The following is a 20,942-nucleotide window of genomic DNA, read 5'->3' on the forward strand; positions in this document are numbered from 1 at the left end:
CTCACTGTCACTTCTCTGTACATCCTATTAACTCTGGGAAGTTGTTATACAAGATGGTGACACAATGGCAAAAGCACCTGAAAGTAATCAAAGAAGCAACTTGGTCATGTTTGAACTTGTCATTGTTCTGAGTTTTTTGGTTTCAGCTGAGGATATCCTTTTCCCTTTCCTTTATCTTTTTTACAGTGTCCATATCACTCAGACCGGATGAATGCTGAAAACAATGAGTAGTCTAGAGAGTGTATTTTTAAGTTGATGATTAAAGGTCTCTAGAGACCATTTTATAGTGAAATCGGGACTGAGAACTTTGACGCTGGAGTTCCCCAGGAAGAAGCTTAGGCAGCTACTTTTCTTCAGTTGCTTCCTTTTGTGGATGATTTTCATGTGAGGATTTCGTAAAGTTTAATATTTTGGAATGCTAAAAGCTTTTAAAATCTTGTATTATTCAATGTATTAAAAATAATTCATTTTAAAGCAATCTCTGAAAATGAATGCTATAGATTTTTGTTTCAATGGTTCTCACAGTGTGATTCACAGAAGATCCTCCATGGTGGAGGAGGAGATGCATTTTAGCATGTGGTAACATTTGACAGAGGTAACAAGGTAAAGATTGTGGTCCCTGATGGCTTTTGTCTCATCAGAGGGGAACAGAGGCCGTAAAGTTTGAGAACTTCGGGGTCTCACTTTGTACAATTTCTTTAATTAGATTTTGGAGGAAAAAGGTGGAAATAGAATCTACTTTATTAACTTCCACTATTTACTAGGAGGAGCCTGATGGCCTTGGAAGTCTTGTATTAGTTTAGTGGGGATCTTACTATTTAGAATGCCCACCATCAGGTTCAGTGCAGAATCAGTCATTAAAGAGCAGAATGGTGGTTACACTGGTTTGGAAGACTTCATTTTGTTGATGGCTGTTGTGCATATACTGCTGATATTATACACTGGGCCCTTTTTCATTGTGATCTTTCTTGGGTGTATTATGATTTTGGAAAATGAACATTGTTATATGTGATATATGTAACAATTTAAAAGAGATCTGGGCTTGGGTGGCTAGTGGCTCAGTCAGTTAGTCTCCTGACTCTTCATTTTGACTCAGGTCATGATCTCATGGTTCGTGAGTTCAAGCCCTGTGTTGGGCTCAGTGCTGGCAGTACAGAGCCTGCTTGGGATTCTCTCTCTCCCCTCTCTCCCTGCCCCTACGCTGCTTGTTTCTCTCTCTTGAAATAAATAAATAAACTTAAAAAAAAAAAAAAAGAGAGATCTGGGTTAAAACTTAGCTTATTTATCAGTCTTGCAGTGATCTCTCATCTGGCCCTTTCAGTAGTAACCTTCTGTTTATTCTTTCTCCCTTTTTAAAAATCGTCTTCTCTAGGCCTGCCTCAGCAGAATGGCTGGAGTGATCTCTTTAAGACATGGATGGGAACAAGTCTTAAAGCTTTTAGGGAAAGGGGAGGGGGCGGTGCCTGGATGGCTCAGTTGGTTAAGTGTCTGAGGTCAGATCAGATCATGATCTCATGGTTCATGGGTTTGAACCCTGCTTGGGGCTCTGTGCTGACAGCTCAGAGCCTGGAGCTGTTTCAAATTCTGTGTCTCCCTCTCTGTCTCTCTCTCTGCCCCTTCTCTGTGCGCTTGCTCTCCCCCCCCCCCACCCGTCTCTCAAAAACAACAAACAAACAAACAAACAAAAAAGCTCTTAGGGCTTCCCATTGCCGTTAATGTTAAATTTAAACTCCCTACCCTAAGCCTCATCCCATATTCTTCTCCCCCTTATTCACCATGCTCCATGGTGACACCTTTCTGTTTCTATAACATGCTAAGTAAGCCCTTTCTGGCCTCTGAGCCTTTATATTTTCCATTCCTTCTTTCTGGAATTCTTCCCCTGGCTGGCTCCTTTAGGCTTTACCTTCAATGCCACTCTGTGGAGAATACTTGTGTGTTAGTTTCTTAGAGCTGTTGTAACAAACAGCTGTTTGTGTTAGTTTCTTAGAGCTGTTGTAACAATTCTGTTGTTGCCAGAATTGGTTTGTTTAGGGGGACCAAAGGGAGAATCTGTTTCATGCCTTTGCTAGTTTCTGCTGGTTGCTGGCAGTCCTTGGTGTTCCTTGGCTTGTAGCTGTGTAATTTCATTGTCTCCCTCTGTTGTCACATGGTTGTCTTTCTTTTATTCATCTGTAACTTTACATGGCATTCTCCTCTCTGTCTTTGTCTCTGTGTCTCTTCTCATTAGAACATTAGTATATTAGATTAAGGGTCATCTTGCTCCAGTATGACCTCATCTTAACTATTTACATCTACAATGACTCTATTTCCATAAAAATTCATATTCTGAGGTTCCAGGAAGGATATGAATTTTGGGGGGTTGAGGGAAACCCTATTCAACCCAACACACCTTTCCTGAACTCTTAACTTAAAGTAGGCTGTAGCAGTGGAGCAATATCTATGAACATACTCACAAATTATTTGTTTCTGGCCGGTGGTGAGGAAGGCACTTCATTAGACCGCATTTCATGCATTTTACTCAATTCTGGGCACGCCATGCATGAGAGGAACATAATTGAACTAGGATGTGAATGGGGTTATGAACATTTCAGAAAGTGTCATATGGGTAAGAAACAGGGTTGCTCTGTTGGAGAAGATCTGAGAAGTCATCACAGCCCTCTGCAGGAGGACCGTCCCTTCAGAGGAGGGGAAGTACAGAAGATTGAATGGTGTTACTTATACCGCAGGCCTGTGGTCCTGTATGTGGAAAGCCTGGTTTTGCCTTTTTAGGGGTAGGGCTAGGATATTTATTTTTTTACACTATAGCAGATACCAGCCTCCATCTCTCAGAAGTTCTGGGATGGTATACGATTATAAGAGTGCTACCAGAAGAATATTTTGTGTGTACAGAAACATTTAGAACACTATAGGGGCACCTGGGTGGCTCAATTAAGCGTCTGACTATGGCTCAGGTCATGATCTGGTGGTTTGTGGGTTCGAGCCCCACTTCAGGCTCTGTGCTGACAGCTCAGAGCCTGGAGCCTGCTTTGGATTCTGCGTCTCCCTCTCTCTCTGCCCCAACCCTGTTTGCGCTCTCTGTCTCTCAAAAATGAGTAAACATTAGAAAAAATTTTTTAAAGAACACTAGAGTATAAAGGAAGAAAAATGATGGTAATACATCATATTATATTTAACAAAGCAGGAGAATATTAACATGTAAAGCTTTGTTTGGTAATATACAGCATTATATAACTTTTATAAGATTATCATTGAAATACATATTGCATATATGAGTTCTGTCAAGATTTTTTACTCCATGAAATGGAATAAATATAACAGAGTTTAGATTCCCTTTCAAGTCAGCAAGTGGATTTCGATAGCATTTGTCTGTGGTGTAGAGGACCTCGTGGTTCTAGGTATTCATGTTTGTGTAGAGATCAGGGATGATCTCCGGTCTTTTTACCCCTGTCCTTCTGTCAGCTTCTTTATGGAATTCCCATCCTAGTTTTATATAGCTGTTAAATGTCTCTACTCCTACTCCTGGGTTGTGGATCTCTGCTGAAGCAAACCTTCAACTGGGCAGATTGCTATCTATGTCTGCAAATTCAGCCTCCACCTCAGGGACCCTTAGGAGGCCTAAGCATCAGTTCCTTCTTCCATGTCACACTTTTACCTCTATCTTCAAATCATTGAAACACTATGCCCTGTCCCCTACTTCACTGATTAAGAAACTAAGTTGCTGTGTAACAAGCATTTTAGCTAGAACCCCTTCAGTTTCTTCCCTTTCCACCTAGAAATGTAACTCCTCCTGCAGCCATCTGTTTCTCAGTGAAGGAGAGGTTCTTCCTCCTGTCCAAGTCAAATCCCTCCATCTGTGCTGTTGACCGCATTCTGTCTTGCCTCCTTAGACTCCCCCTGCATCATGATATGCCTCCTTGTATATAGTTTCAACTGTTTTGTCTAATCATGTGCTCTTGACCATGATACCTCTTTTGTGTTTCTTCCTTCTTTATAAAACTCTGTTGTTCAATAAGTGTATCTTACACATTGATCAGATCAACATTTTGTAGCACATTTGGGTTTACCAAATACCAGTATGCTGCTGAATGAGCCGTTATGATATACATTTTACAGGAAACTGTCATTCAGGTTAGGTAACTGTGCACTGGCTGAGAACCACACCTTTAAATTCTTTCCAGTCCTAAAAATTGTGACTATAACCCTGTCACAAGGTCAGGTATATTTTAGGTTATATACTTCAGAAGAATGCTTATTAGTTTTCCCCCTGCCCCTACACCCAGATGCTGGTCTATTGTCTATATTAATTTCATACTTCTTTATCTTCCTGTTTGTACTCTCAGCAGAGGGCATGCAGTTCCTGTGTCCTCAGCATCCTGGATAAGGCTAAACTATTGTGAATTGGTTTTAGATTTTATGCTTGGGTCAAAAGGCACAGCCACTTACAGTGTTCTGCAACTCTTCCAAAGCCAATAGTAGACTCATGCAGTAAATGAGCCTGCACAAACTTCACTCTTGGGCACTTTGATCTCCATTCTCTTTGCTTTGAACCATGCTGTTCTCTGAAGCCCCGTTGGGTCTAATTTTACACCAATAGCAGAGCTAGGATGTATGCATGCAATCATTCATTCTCTGTATATTCACTGATGTTCTTTTATGTGCTAGACATTATACAAGTCCCTGGACATTTAGTGGACAAACCAGACAAGTCTCTGCCTCATTAAGGCTGTTTCCAGTGAACCAGTTTCATTCAATGTTGGTTTAGAGATGCAAGCTCAGATTTCAGGTAAGTTTCTCTTTATAGGAAGATTTTCATTGCTATATCTGGAGGCAGCCTGATGAATATAATCTGATCTCTCATTTCTTCCCCTCATAAACTGTATACCTCCTGCCATAAAACAACAACAGTTCTTGAGTAGGCTTGTTCTGCACAGCTTACCTTGTTCGCTTTACTTGAAATGCTCTTCTGTTTCTTCTGTACCTGAAAAAATCTTGTTACTCTTCAGAGTTAAGCTTGGATATTACCTCTGTGGTAAAGCCTTGCATGATTGCCTCAGGCAGGATGGTAACTACCTCTTGTGAGCTCCCATAGCCCTTTGTAGAACTTAACTACACCATCCTGTGAGTGTTCATTAGCATGTTCACCACTTTTGTTAAATTCAAAACTTGACAGATGGAATTGTATCTTAGTTCTCTTTCCTTAATGCCTATCATTTAATGAGTACTCAATACATATATTTATTTTTTATTTTATAGAGGGAGAGAAAGCACAAGTGGTGGAAAGGGGTAGAGGGAGAGAGAATCTAAGCAGGCTCCCTGCTCAGCATAGAGCCTGACACAGGACTCGATCTCATGATCTTGTGATCCTGACCTGAGCTGAAATCAAGAGTTGGGCGCTCAACCAACTGAGCTACCCAGGTGCCCTTCAGTACATATTTTTGAATGAAAGAAAATCTAATACAGATGTGATTTAGTACAGTATAATTTCCATATGATTATAGTGAATAGAAATATAAACATATATACATATACATGTATCTTGGAGGAAATTTTAAATGTTTACAAGTCTATTTTGTTGATTATCTTACACATATAGAAAAACGCACCATTCTAATTCTAGAATCCCCTTATTCTCTTTTAGAGTCACTTTCCCCCTACAAGAGTAACCACTATTCTGATTTTTAAAAGCATGAATTTTTGAACCCTTACTTTAAAAAAGATGATGAATGCCATATTTAAATTATGTGACTATATCTTTATTTTAAAAAGATAGATTTCGGGTGCCTCAGTGGCTCAGTCAGTTAAGCGTCTGACTTCGTCTCAGTTCATGATCTCATGGTTCGTGGGTTCGAGCCCCACGTTGGGCTCTGCACTGATAGCTTGGAGCCTGGAGCCTGCTTCGGATTCTGTGTCTGCCTCTCTCTCTGCCCCTCCCCCTCTTATGCTCTGTCTCTCTCAAAAATAAACATTAAAAAAAATAAAATAAAAAGAGAGTTTTAAAATAATTGGCATCACTATATCTCATTTAAGAGTTTGGACTTGAGATCTAATCTGAAATGTTATGAATCTAGTGTATAAAACTTAATAGGCTCTCCCACTACTTATACAACAGCGCCCTCTGACTGTGTAATATTTACTAAAATGTATGTATTTAGTAATCACAGTAATACTTTCTAATTTGAGAGCTTAAGCTGTGGCCAGGTAACTCTAGTGGTACAAAGCTTCCTAAAGCCATTGGGAGTTGATCATGTGATTATTGATCATCTGATGCTTGCACAAAGTTAGTCAACAGATAATGCCAGAATTGTTGTCTGATCCATCACTTAACTGTTTTTTGACAAAACATGTTTCTTTTTTTTTTTTCTCCCCAAAGTCTTAGAGTTCTTTTTAGGTAAGTAGTATTTTTTTAAATTATTTTTTAATAATAAAATTTAAATCCAAGTTAGTTAACATATAGTGTAATAATGATTTCAGGGATAGAATTTAGTGATTCAGCACTTCCATGTAACACCCAGGCTTGTGCTCTCCTTAAATGCCCATTGCTCATTTAGCCCATTCCTGCACCCAACACCCCGCCAGCAACCCTCAGTTTGTTCTCTATATTTAAGAGTCTTTTATGGTTTGTCTCCCTCTCTGTTTTTATATTATTTTTGCTTCCCTTCCTTGTGTTCATCTGTTTTGTTTCTTAAATTCCTATGAGTGATATCATATGATATTTGTCTTTTTCTCAGTGACTTATTTTGCTTAGTATAATACATTCTAGTTCCATCCATGTTGTTGCAAATGGCAGGATTTCATTCTTTTTGATCTCTGAGTAATATTCCAGTGTGTGTGTGTGTGTGTGTGTGTGTGTGTGTGTGTGTGTGTACCACATCTTCTTTATTCATTTGTCAGCTGATGGACATTGGAGCTCTTTCCATATTTTGGCTTTTGTCAATAGTGCTGCTATAAACATTGGGATGCATGTGGCCCTTTGAATCAGCACTCCTGTATCCTTTGGATAAACATCTAGTAGTGCAGGGGTGCCTGGGTAGCTCAGTCGGTTAAGCATCCAACTTTGGCTCAGGTCATGATCTCGTGGTTCGTGAGTTCAAGCCCCGTGTTGGGCTCTGTGCTGACAGCTTGGAGCCTAGGGACTGCTTTGGATTCTGTGTCTCCCTCTCTCTCTGGCCCTCCTTTGCTCATGCTCATGCTCTCTCTCAAAAATAAATAAACATTAAAAAAATTAAAAAAAAATACCTAGTAGTGCAATTGCTAGGATGTAGGGTAATTCTATTTTTAATTTTTTGAGGGACCTCCACACTGTTTTCCAGAGTGGCTGCACCAGCTTGCATTCCCACCAGCAGTGCAAAAGAGATCCTCTTTCTCCGCATCCTCGCCAACATCTGTTTTTGACTGAGTTGTTAATTTTAGCCATCCTGACTGGTGTGAGGTGGTATCTCATTGTGGTTTTGATTTGTATTTCCCTGATGATGAGTGACGTAGAGCATATTTTCAAAAACATGTTATTTCTTGATTTACTGTAATGTTTTAGGTGTTTCAAGGGCAGGATATCTCCACCTCTGTGTTAGTAGTAGAGCAGAGAGTATTTTGTTTTTGTAGAATTTTGGTAATTTAGAATGCGTTTCCCCCTTGAGGCATACAGTACTCGGTCAGAGGAAAAGGGAGTAACTGAGCACTGCGCAGTTATTGGAGAGGGTGCATGAATCCATTTTCTTGCCAAGCATATATTGTTTTTTCAAATGTAATTAGATGCTGTTGTGTATTCATTTATACCAGTATTAAATTTATATTAGCTTCTCCTGTATATTTTCTCAAGCAGTGACTATTAAATAGAGCATGTATGAAAATTCTAACATTAACAAGAGGGCTTCATACATAAAAATGTGAGGAACCACTGATTAGAAGAATTGAACTATATTCATTTAATGATTATTTATTAAAAAAATATATTTTTTAAGTGGGGCCCCTGGGTGGCTCAGTCAGTTAAGTGTCCTAATTTGGCTCAGGTCATGATCTCACAGTTCATGAGTTTGAGCCCTGCGTCCGGCTCTGTGCTGACAGCTCAGAGCCTGGAACTTGCTTTGGATTCTGTGTCTCCCTCTTTCTGTGCCCCTCCCCTGCTCTCTCTCTCTCTCTCTCTCTCTCTCTCTCTCTCTCAAAAACAAACATTAAAACATTTATGAAATATCTTTTTTTAATGTTTATTTTTGAGAGAGAGAGAGAGAGAGAATGAGAGCACACATGCAGGGAGTGGCAGAGAGAAAGATAGACTGAGGATCCAAAGGGGGCTCTGCACTGACAGCACAGAGCCCAATCCAGGACTAAAACTCATGAACCATGAGTTTATGATCTGAACTGAAGTCAGACATTTAACCAATTGAGCCATTCAGGTGCCCTAAAGTATCGGTCTTTTAAAAAAATATTTATTTTGAGAGAGAGGAGGGGATGCATGAGCTGGGGAGGGACAGAGAGAGAGAGAGAGAGAGAGAGAGAGGAAGAGAGAGAATCCCAAGCAGACTCTGCACTCTTGGTGAAGAGCCTGATGTGGGGCTTGATCTCATGAACTGCAAGATCATTACCTCAGCCAAAATTGAGAGTCAGATGCTTAACCGACTGAGCCACCCAGGTGTCACTAAAGCATCTGTCTTATACAGGTACACTGTGGTAGCTATTGTGTTCTTGCCTTTCTAACTATCCATTTATGAATATAGGAGACCGGATGGTCTAACTTTTTTCTACAGTGGACTCTCCCATATCACCCCTTTTCTATACTTCTCCCCATGTCATTTTCTCTTTAAATAATTTATTTCTAATTGTTTCCTTTTTAAGATTAGGAGTAGGTTACCAAAAAAGTATGGAAGGGGGGAATACAATTCTCTCTCCTGGTTAATATGCACAGAAGGATGTGTGCAGAACAGTGTCTTATTATACAGAATGATGATTTCATTTGAAGGGTATGTCTGAGGAAACTTCCACTTTCCTTGTTAAAATGGAAACTAGACCTGCAAAGGATGGCAATGAAGAGAACATCCCTGTGGGAAGGGAAGGACAATCCTGTCTCTTAGACTCACCTTCCTCTTGGAGGGACTTGGACCATTTCCTTTGTCATCACCACAATATCCTCAAGGAATATTGATCTTGTTTTAGCTTGGGCTACCTCCTGTATGAGGGATAACTTAACTTAGTAGGATTCCACTTGTAGATATCCAGCCTTCTTCGGGTACAGACCCATGGCCTGCCTAAGCCTTACCTTCCAGATTTTGGTTCCTTCTTTGAAAACCTGTGTCTTTCCAACATGAAGGTGTCTACCCCTTCAGGAGAGATCAACCTTGCCTAGAAACAATGTGTCTCTATTTAGGAACTCTAACAGAATATAATGGCACGGTTCCAAAATTAATACAGGACATACACATCAAGTGGAAGAAAGGGGGTCTTATTTCATTTTAGCATCTTTGGATTAGAATTGGAAACCAGAGAGCCCTCTTTTAAGGTACTTTTGTTTATTGGAGGTATGAGTCCATTTTTTTTTTTTGTCCTGTATATCTCTGAGTATACTTCTCATACCTTTAGTAAAATTTCAATTAGCTATGATCATATATCTGGGTGCATAAATAAAACTGTGTACTATGTTTTCTAAAATGAAAGGCTATTGTATAAGAGTTAGTGTAATTTTAAAAATTTTTTTATTTTAATTTTTTTGAAAAAGAGAGAGAGAGGCAGAGGGAGAGGGAGAAAGAGAATCCCAAACAGGCTTCACGCTCCACACAGAGCCTGACTCCAGGCTTGATCTCACAATCATGAGATCATGACCTGAGCTGAAATCAAGAGTCTGATGCTTAACTGACTGAGCCACCTAGGCATCTCTGTGATTTTGTTTTTTATTAGTGACTAATTAAATGGGTTAAAAACAGTAATAGTAACAATTTTTGAGTCAGGCTGGTGAAAAGACCAATATTCCACATATTCTTCACTTTAACCATTAGTAAATGGCTGGAGGATATGTCCTTCATTTTACAAATTTGCAGAAAGCTAGTATAGTGTCTCCTGCTTAAGGTTGACATTGGTAGTCAGCTCTCTCTGCAGTAGTATGTTACAGCGAAAAATCAGACTGGGTTTCTTTGGAGGTAGGATTGGGTAGGGGATAAAAACACATGAAAAACTTGTATTTGATTTTTATTTTTTAGTTATGTTATCATGTGCGAGTATTCTGACCTCTCTGAGTGTCGGCAACCTTTTTGTAAGACTGGTGTAATGAAAGTGCCCCTAGAGCTCCACTGGGAAGATGGTGATATGATCTGTATAAAGAAAGCCCCAGCATGGTGCCAGAGATGTAGTTGGTGCTCTGTGTGATTTACTTTCCTTTCTCCCCTGCATCCCCAAATTGCCACCCAAATTGTTGGTAACAGGTATAATGTCTAATAGGCTCTTCTGGATGTGAACTTTATTCTTTGAACAGTTTTAAAGTCCAATAGTTATTTTTGCCACAATAAATTTTACTTAAAGGATATTCTCTTTGTTCCTTCTTGCCTACACATTCTTATGGATTTCTTTCTTATCTACAAGGTGGAGGGAAGTATCTCTTGAAAACTATTGGCACCACATTTTAGAAAGAACTGCTGTATGTGACTAGAGGTGTGTTTGCTTTTTGAGTTCATGCTTTGTTGCTTTTACAGCACTATTATCTATTTTAGTTATTTCAGTAAACCAAATTGCAAAAATAATTAAAACCTCTAGTTCTGCCTCCAACTTGTGACCTTGATCAAGTCACTTGACCTCTTTGAGCCCAGTTTCTTCAATTGAACACAGATCAAATGATTTCTAAAGCCCTTGTTCCCTTTCATGCTGTGATTTATGAAATCTCTTTATTCAGGAGCAGAGCTGAAAGTGGCATGTGGATCCTAGTTCTCAACAGCAGAGGGCACACGGCCCCTAGTGTGCTGGGCCATTAGGTATTGGAAACATTCTACAGTTTTGTAGCCTGAAGTTGATATTCTTGAAGCTAGGAAAAGCCAAGAAAAGTGTAAACTAATATTTTGCAAACAGGATTTCATAGCCTGTTTCTAGCTATTTAATATTTAGGTGAAACACTAAAAAAATAGGAGATTTCAACATTCCAAGGGTACTTCCTATAATTAAGTGAAGAGCTTTAGAGTTTTGTTTTGTTTTGTTTTGTTTCTGAAGAGCTTTATCCTTTCCCTCCCCCTTATTTACCCCATCTAAGTACCCCATGCTTAGGATTGGTTTCCAAATGGGATGGAGAGGAGAATTAACAATTATTAAGTACTTATTATACATTAGAAACTATACCTGGTACTTTAGGTACACTTTCTCTAATCATCACAGCAATCCTTTATTTTATTTTATTTATTTATTTTAATTAAAATAATTGATTTTATTTTATTTTTATGTTTTTAAATTTTTTAATGTTTATTTTTAAGAGAGAGAGAGACAGACAGACAGACAGACAGACAGAATGAGAGCCGGTGAGGGGTAGAGAGAGGGAGACACAGAATCCTAAGCAGGCTCCAGGCTCTGAGCTGTTAGCACAGAGCCTGATGTGGGGCTCGAACCCATGAACCATGAGATCATGACCTGAGTGAAGTTGGGCACTTAACCGACTGAGCCACCCAGGTGCCCCTAAAATAACTTTTTTTTAAATCTTTATTTGAGAGGGAGACAGAGTGTGAATGGGGGGAGGAACAGTGAGAGAGGGAGACACAGAACTCGAAGCAGGCTCCAGGCTCTGAGCTGTCAGCACAGTGCCCAAAACAAAGGCTCGGATCCATGAACCGTGAGATTATGACATAAGCCAAAGTTGGACACTTAACTGACTGAGCTACCCAGGCACTCCAGCAATCCTTTAAATTGTGTTATCCTTATTTTATATAGGAAGATACTGGGCTCAGAAAGGTTAAGTGACTTGCCTGAGGCCTCACAGTAGAGATTCAAGTTTAGGTCTATTAATTTGCAAACCTGCTTTCTCTACCTGAGTTCTTCCCTTCTCTTCCTAATCTAAATAGTTAGGGATGAATTGCTCACAGCAGTAGTGGCCAGACAGTGGTCACACATGGAAGTTGGCTTTCTCTGGTTCTAAAGTTTTTGTGGCCCTTGTAATTCTACATGGTTTCAAATTTCAAACCTTTAGACTGGATTATTGAAATACGGTTTTTTTGCAGGCTACTTTTTAAGGGTACAACAATATCTCATTTTACAAGAAGCAGAATAATCTTTGAGAATCCCATGGTAAGGTGTCTTGTTAGAGAGACATGTACCTACTTTCTTTAAGTCCAGCACAGCCAGTCTTTTCTTTTTTGGTGAAACAGATGATGGTTTTTCCTTTTGAGCTTCAAATGATGAAGTTGGCTTGTATTTGGGGACCATGTTGGGTGGTAATGCACATCTTTAAACACCAGAATCTCATTCAGAATGGTGAGATGTTTATGGTATTAGAGGTATTCTGAAACCTAGATCAAGAGAAGGAATAGCAGATTCATGTTCCATTTTGTGGCTTAGGCTAACTTAGTCATTGTTAAAACTTCAGCTGTACACCTGAATCACTTGGAGGGCTTGTTAAAACACAGACTACTGGGTTCTACCATCCACAATTTCTGATTCAGTAGTTCTGGGATTTAGCCAGAGCATTTGCATTTTTAACAGATTCCCAGGTGATGCTGATGCTGACTTGTAGGGACCTCACATGGAGGAGCTATACTTACTGAGTGGAGGCAAGTGGAATCACTTGTCTATCTTCCCTCCATTGTCTGTTTCTCTTGCTCTCTTTTATTTTTAGGCTGAGTGGGTATAGTTGAATTAGTTTATTTGTCTTTAATTTTCTTAATGTTTATTTATTTTTGAGAGAAAGAGAGAGACAGAGGACAAGTGGAGGAGGGGGAGAGAGAGGGAGACACAGAATCTGAAGCAGGCTCCAGGCTGTGCTGTCAGCATAGAACCCGATGCAGGGCTTGAACCCACAGGCTGTGAGCTCATGACCTGAGCCGAAGTCGGACACTTAACCGACTGAGCCATCCAGGCGCCCCTAGTTTAAATTAAATGTAGGGATTGTGGCTCAGCCAACACTTCATCCCATTGCTTAACTTACTTCTTGGTCCAGAACGAGAACTTGGCCATTCAATAGATGCTGGTTGAATGAGTGATTGATTATATATGTTGAATTAACATATATAATGCTACTGGTTTTTAGCACATGGACATCATTATTATAAACCTGTTCTATACAAACTGTTTATTTTCCTGAGGGAGGCCATCTTTAGATTAGAATAGCTTATGTATTAGGACTATATATAGTAATGATCATGGACCTCAGGAGGTATGCAACTTAGTGCAGTTTTGAGAAACTTGCCTTTTGGGACCTCTGGTATGAATGTGAAGTAGGTATGTGTGTGTAGATGGAGCTGGCTTATGGAGTCCCATCTGTTTTAGAATGGCCTACGGAAGTCTTGCAGAGCCTGGTTTAGGCTGGACAGGCTGGAGCAGCTCTGGATCACTGGGTCTGCCTCAGACCAGATGCAGCATTTTCACTTCTGTGTCTCCCAAGTACTAGAGAAATTCATCTCCGTGATCCTTTTTTTTAAAGTTAATTAATTAATTAATTTATTTATTTAGAGAGAGAGAGAGAGAGAATACATGTGCATGGAGGAGGGGCAGAGAGGGAGAGATTGAGAATCCCGAGCCAGCTCCACACTGTCAGCACAGAGCCCATAGGGCTCGAACTCATGAATCATGAGATCATGACCTGAGCCCAAATCAAAAGTCGAATGCTTAACCCACTGAGCTACCCAGTTGCCTCTGGCCCTATGATCCTAAAGGCTCAGTGGGCCTCTGTACTGTGGGATAACACTGTAAATTCAGGAAGATTGTGCATGAATCTTGCCATGTTGTAGGATTTGATAATTATATTTTAAATGGTGAGTTTATTAAGTGAAAGGTTAAAAAAATCCCCAAAATTTAAAGTTCACTTAAAAAAAAACTTTTTTAAAAAAGTTTTATTTATTTTTGAGAGAGAGAGAGAGAGAGAGAGAGAGAGAGACAGAGTGCAAGCAGGGGAGGGGCAGAGAGAGAGGGAGACACAGAATCTGAAGCAGGCTCCAGGCTCTGAGCTGTCAGCGCAGAGCCTGATGCGGGGCTCGAAGCCACAAATTGTGAGATCATGACCTGAGCCTAAGTCAGGAGCTCAACCAACTGAGCCACTCAGGCACCCCCTAAAGTTCATTTTTTTAATGTTTATTTTTGAGAGAAAGAGAGAGTGCAAGTGGGGGGAAGAATAGAGAGAGAGAGATACACAGAACCTGAAGCAGGCTCCAGGCTGTGCTGTCAGCACAGAGCCCAATGCAGGGCTTGAATTCATGAACCGTGAGATCATGACCTGAGCCGACTGAGCCACCCAGGCGCCCCTAAAGTTCATTTTAAGCTTGAAATTATTATGTCATTTTTATCATTTTTGACACGTTTTATACACGTTTTAAAGTCTCAGTGTGTATTTTGTCTCTTTCAGCATAGATTAAAATTTCTTCCTTTAAATTCATCTTACTTTTTTTGCGTTGAAATATTTTCAAGTAAATTGCAGACAGCATGACATTCTATCTCTAAATCCTTCAATATACAGGTGTAAAAAGTAAAAACATTTACTTATGCAGCCACAATATGATCACCCCTAACAAAATTAACAAGTTATTAGATTCTTCTAATACCTAGTCCATATTCACATTAACCTACTTGTCCTAATTATCATTTGTATCATTTGTTCAAACTAGGATACAATCTGGAATCATGCATTGCATCTGGTTATTTTGTTCCTTAAGTTTTGTTTAATCTAATTTATTTATCATGACATTGCCTTACCATTGTCTTATCGCACGTTTGGATTTGTCCAACTGCTTATTCAGAGTGCCTTTCGCTTGTTGTTCTACACTGTGTATTTCCTGGAAACAGGAAATTAGATCCATAAGAAATTAGATCTAAAGGGTGGAAAAAGATACAAGTTGAACATTTTGGGCACGATTTTATCATAGGTGAAGTTTGCTTTGTGTTGTACCACGTGAGGAGGTGCATAATCAATCTATGCCTGCCCCACTGTTAGTGATGCTAATTTTCATCACTAGATTGAGGTGATGGCAGCCTGATTCTTCCATTGTAAAGTTCCATTTTGCCCTGGTGACAAGAGAGCACTCTCCGTGATATTACTCTGGCACTAAGATGAATCTTCATTTCCCTGTCATTTATTCTCCTAATGTTTTTAACACCATGTGGTAATTCTTGCCTGAATCAGTAACTTCATAAGGGTTTGCAAAACTGTCATTTTTCTAATTCTGTCATTCCTTCTGCATTAGCTGACATTTAATTAAACAGAGGTCTTTTTCATTAACTGGGACTATTTGGTACCTTGAAACACAATTCTATTGGAAACTCAGGTTAAATATTGAGTTCTTTTTTGTATTCCCAATTTCTAAATTAGGAGTTGGTTTAATAAATACCTTAAACGGTGGCATATGACCATATATATTTGTTTCCTTTTTGATATCCATCTGAACTAGTAGATTTTTGTGAATTGAATGCTTCAATCAGCTACAATCATTATTCTTTATATGTTCAACTTGTTTTATGTTCAGTTTGTTAAAACAAGCCAATAATATAGTCCCTTGTAGTTGGTTCCTATATCTGTTAGACATCGCTGCATTAATTTTTGAGCACTTCCTTGCTTCCATGCACAGCAAGATGTATAGGTTTATCATTTAGCTTCCTTGTCCCAAAATGTTAGTCAGCCATTTCACTGACAAGCCCTAGTTCCTTTTAGTGTGGAATGGTATTAAACACCAAAATCCTAGTTCTTGGAATGTCAATTGTTACTGGGGTGACAGTGTTTATAGACCTTTTCAGTGGTCTGTTTAATCCATGAATTTTGATATTGAAAGTTTGGATAATGAAAATTCAAAACATAAAGGATATCTGTATTTTAAAAATTTAATGAATTCATATCCTATTTCCACTTCAGTTTTACCATACTGTGTTTTTAAGTAACTCCTTGATTTTATAATTGTTATCTTTTATCTTTTCTGTTATCTTATCACTGAGAATCTTGAGTACCAATAACATTGTTTTATTGTTGTTGTTGTGTTTAGGTAGGCTCCACACCCAGCGTGGGTCTTGAACTCACAACCCTGGGATTAAGAGTCACATGCTGTCTACCAGCTGAGAAAGCCAGGCACCCCTAACATTGTTTTATTTTACAATATAAAGAAAGTAACTTCAAAATAACAGTGCCAATATTACTACTGCAATTAAAATCAATTAAAAATTTTTTTAACATTTATTTATTTTTGAGAGAAACAATGCACGAACAGGGGAGGGGCAGAGAGAGAGGGAGACACAGAATCTGAAGCAGGCTGCAGGCTCCAGGCTCCGAGCTGTTTGCACAGAGCCTGACACAGGGCTTGAACTCATGTACTGCGAGATCATGACATGAGCCAAAGTCAGATGTTTAACCTACTAAGCTACCCAGGTGCCCTTGTAATTAAAATCAAATGAAGTTTAAAAAGTTTTGTGAATATTTTTGTAGCTTAGTTCGGTTTTAATGAAAGAATAAGTTTAATTACTTTTTTGTTGATCTCATTTACTTTCCTCTGAAATTTGTCTGCTTTGTTTTTGTCATAGGTTGATCATTTTGGATTTACTACAGATAAAACTTTTAAACAGCGGTACTTACTAGCTGATGAACACTGGAAGAAAGATGATGGATCAATACTTTTCTACACTGGTAATGAAGGGGACATTGTCTGGTTTTGCAATAATACGGTATGTGCAAATTTGTGAAATTCCTATGCTCACTTTGCCTTTTATTATGACAAACTAGAAAAAAATGTTTTGCGGTATATATGACCAAATATTACTGTACTTAATCAAGAAGCTCTTTAGAGTTTAAAGAATTACTCATGAAAAGAGTGAAATACTATTTTTGGACAATTGAATCTTAGATTTTTTTTTTTTAATCCCAATTTATTTCTAGAGTGAATAAGGATATGAGGGACATGGGAAGAGGAATATTATTGCATATAGATTTTTTTGGTTTTTGTTTGTTTTGATTATGGTCTCCAGGATATAAACATGAGGGCATGAATTTTTGTTTTTTTTTGTTTAGTATTGATTTTCAGTCTAAGAACTGTGCTAGACATACAGTACGTGCTCAATAAATATTTGTTAAATGAATGAATAAAATCTAAACAATGCCAGTGCAAATAAGAAAAACAAAATGCAAGTTTGATTGTCAAATAGAAATGGACAGAGGTAAAGTTGTAGCTATATTTTAGTTTAGCTTTCCTGTTCTACTATTTTTCTTATATTTGTGAGTAAAAAAATAGTATAGATGTTAGCTTGCTTTCCTGACCATACATTCTATTGTCTTTTATAATAACACTTAAATCCATTAACAAAATTTACTTTAGAAGGACACTTGAAAGGAAGATATTTTCCTTTTCTTATGTTCTAGCGCTATGACTAGAAAATGTCAATTTTCTACCAAAAAGCTAGTCTGTGAATTACCTTAAACTGAAGACTGAGTCACATTTTCTCCATTGCCAATGTCTGCCACGGTGCCTGGTATTCAAGAGGTCTTAGTAAATGTTTGTTGAACTAAACTGAATTGAAAGCAAAGATATCGACCCAATTATAATGTTATTGCATTTCTCATTTTTCAATATTTCCTTAAGACTGTTGAGTCTAAATATGTTAGTTGAAATCAAATAATTCAGATCCTAGGATGTCTATTTCTCTTACATCAGTGACAAGTGAAATCAGGATTTATTTTCCATCAGATTCCTGCTTAGTTATTCGGTGAAACAACTGAGGCTGCTTTGTCTTTTTCTCTTTCTCATGTGTGATTTCCCATTTATGCCACAGCCATGGGGCAGCTTCTCATGTCCAGTTATTTTTCCCAGCTCTTTTTCCTCTTTCTTATAGACAGGCAGATGTTCTTGCCTCCACTGCTCTGACAGGCAGCATAATTTAAGGCTTACCTTAGAAGTGACAGAAAGGAAGAGCTACACAGTGTAGGAACAGTTCCAGGGAAGTGACTAGATGTATATCCTTAGAAGGGTCCTGGCCCTTTCCCAGCCCTAGACAGCTCCCTTTATACTAAAATGTCCTGGTTGCACTGTCACATAATCTGGATGTTCATTTATTAAGACACTGTAGCAGAATGGTCAAGAGTGACAGACTGGTTAGGATTGAATTCTGGTTTTGCCATTATGCTGTGTGACTTTGGGCAGTCTCTTATTCTGTGCCTTGGTTTTTTTACCTGTTAAATGGGTGTAGTGATAATAATCTAGTTCATACAGTTGCTGTGAGGACTAAATAAGAGTTAGGAATTTAGGACAGTGCTGGCACAGAGTGTTATTAAATTGTTAATATATTACATGGACCTCTTCTGAAAAATAAAAACACCCTGAAATAGATGCAGGTAAAAATTACTGACTACAATCAATGTTCAATTAAATTGCTTCCTTTGAAAGCCTGAGTTCAGCTCCCCAGAGGCCTGGCTATTTTGATAGATGATCCTTACCCTTAAGAAGCTCACAGTCTGAGGGCACCTGGGTGACTCTGGGTTGAGCTCTTGGTTTCAGCTCAGGTCATGATATCATGGTTTGTGAGTTCAAGCCTTGTGTCAAGCCCCTAGTCGGGCTCCAGGCTGGTGTCTCAGAGCCTGCTTGGGATTCTCTCTCTCCCTCTCTCTTTACTCCTCCCCTGCTCGTGCTTTCTCTCTCCCAAAATAAATAAATAAACTTTAAAAAAAAGAAGTTCATAGTCTGGTAGGGTAAGACACATACAAACAAATATTTCAGCGTAGTAATAGAGATCTATACCTAGCACGGTGATGTTGAGAGGCAGGACTGATCAGCAATGCCAAAATGGGGCAGGCAGAGGAGGGCATGCGTGAGCTGGTTGTTACAGGGTCTGCAGATAAATGGCAGGAAATGGGCAAGGAGTTAAGAGAGAAAGTGAAGGTTATTGAAACCATCACAGATAACAGGTTAAATTCTCCATCGTCACGTGCATGTAGCTCTTTAAATTGTTCATTTATTGATCAAGATGAATAAAAACTTTTAGAGGTTCTTAGCCCTTGTTAGGAAGCAGCAGTTCATTAAAAAACAGCAGTGTGCCCTAGGAATGACAAATAGTTTTTAATCTGTGCTAAATTTAAATCTAATCGATTGATGTTGGCTGTCTAGAGTGCTTTGTTGAGAAGGATTCTGAGGGCACCACTTGAGGTAAGAGAAAAAATTCAGTGATTGATTAATGACCAGCATTAAGTATGGAAATAAGATCTGAAAGCATTTGATGATTGTACTGTGAAGCTAGCCTGTGCTTGAATCTTGGCTCTGCCGCTTTCTAGCCGTGTGACTGTTACAGGATATTTAAACTACTGTGTCTCAGTGTCCTTGTCTGTAAAATGGGGTTACTAAAAGTACCTATCTCTTAGATTGTTGTGATAATCAAATGAAGTAATATATATGGAGTATTTAGAGCAGCCCGACACATTGTAAGTACTCAATTATTATTAGCTATTGTTAGCTACTACTTATTTTTGAGAAAATAAGATTAATATAAAACCCAAGGGAGCCCAGTATGCTTATTTGTATTTCTTTTTTCTTTTATGTTGTAAATGTTTATGGGTAGCCAGCTAACTTAGATATCTACAGTTTTTCCTAGACTATTTTATACACAGTGCAATTTGAAGACTATTTTTGACAAAATATTGATTATGCAGCTCCAGTGTCAGAATAAGGAGAGTTGGAATGATTGGTGGTTGAGTGACTTGGGCTTATTTTTAATTATCTCACTGTACTATAGTATGAGATTAACATGCAACAACGAAACAACAGTTATTTATCTGTAGAACAAATATAAATTGTGCAACTTCTCAGAGCTCTTTTTGGTCTGGTTTAACATTCATCTCATATGACTTGGCAAAAGGTTCAATGACTGTTTCACATAAAAAATGATTTTTATCCTGTGAATTTGTAAATTCTCCCTAGGGGTTCATGTGGGATGTGGCTGAGGAACTGAAAGCTATGTTGGTGTTTGCTGAACATCGATACTATGGAGAATCCCTACCTTTTGGTAACAATTCATTCAAGGTAGGTACAGGCATACCTTGTTTTATTGAACTTCACTTTACTGGACTTCACAGATCATGTGTTATTTGCAAATTGAAGGTTTGTAGCAACCCTGTGTTGGGCAAGTCTATCAGTGCCATTTTTCCAACAGCATTTGCTTACTTTGTTTCTCTGTGTTGCATTATGGTAATTATTGTAATATGTCAAACTTTTTCATTATTATTACATTTATTATGGTGATCTGCAATCAGTGATCTAGAAGATGCTCACATAAGATGGCAAACTTAATTGATAAATAATGTGTGTGTTGTGACTGTCCCACCAACTGGCCATTCCCCCATCTCTGTCTCTCTCCTCAGGCCTCCTTATTCCCTGAGACATAAAAATGTTGAAATGAGGCCAGCTGGCCTCTGAGTGTTCCAATGAAAAGAAGAGTTGTATGTCTCTCACTTTGAATAAAAAACTAGAAATGATTAAGTATAGTGAGCAAGGCATGTTGAAAGCTGAGAGAGGCTGGAAGTTAGGCCTCTTGTAACAAACATTTAACCAGGTTGTGAATGCAAAGGAAAAGTTCTTGAAGGAAATTAAAATGCTCTTCCAGTGAGCATACAAATGACAAGAAAGTGAAACAGTCTTACTGCTGGTAAGGAGAAAGTTTGAGAGGTCTGGGTAGAAGATCAAACCAGCCACAACATTCCCTCAAGCCAAAGCCTAATCCAGAGCAAGGCCCTAATTCTCTTCAATGTGATAAAGGCTGAGAGAGGTGAGGAAGTTGTAGAAGAAAAATCTGAAGCTAGCAGAGTTCATGAGGTTTAA

The 20,942-nt window shown here is 38.7% G+C and overlaps 1 protein-coding gene across 7 annotated transcripts in view; it reads left to right on the forward strand.

Annotated features, from left to right (window-relative positions):
* Positions 1 to 20,942, forward strand: part of PRCP (prolylcarboxypeptidase) — a 77,097-nt gene that overhangs the window by 27,701 nt on the left and 28,454 nt on the right. For 5 of the 7 annotated variants that reach the window (XM_047878284.1, XM_047878283.1, XM_047878282.1 and 2 more), the window contains 2 exons: positions 16,669 to 16,809; positions 20,046 to 20,147. In XM_047878284.1, coding sequence (XP_047734240.1) covers positions 16,669 to 16,809; positions 20,046 to 20,147 — 243 coding nt within the window. Of the gene's footprint in view, positions 1 to 4,662; positions 4,784 to 9,295; positions 9,302 to 16,668; positions 16,810 to 20,045; positions 20,148 to 20,942 lie in introns of those variants that run through there. The other 2 variants (XM_047878287.1, XM_047878286.1) reach the window with 2 other exon arrangements.

Source organism: Prionailurus viverrinus, chromosome D1 (genome assembly GCF_022837055.1).
Source record: "Prionailurus viverrinus isolate Anna chromosome D1, UM_Priviv_1.0, whole genome shotgun sequence".
Taxonomy (NCBI): domain Eukaryota; kingdom Metazoa; phylum Chordata; class Mammalia; order Carnivora; family Felidae; genus Prionailurus; species Prionailurus viverrinus.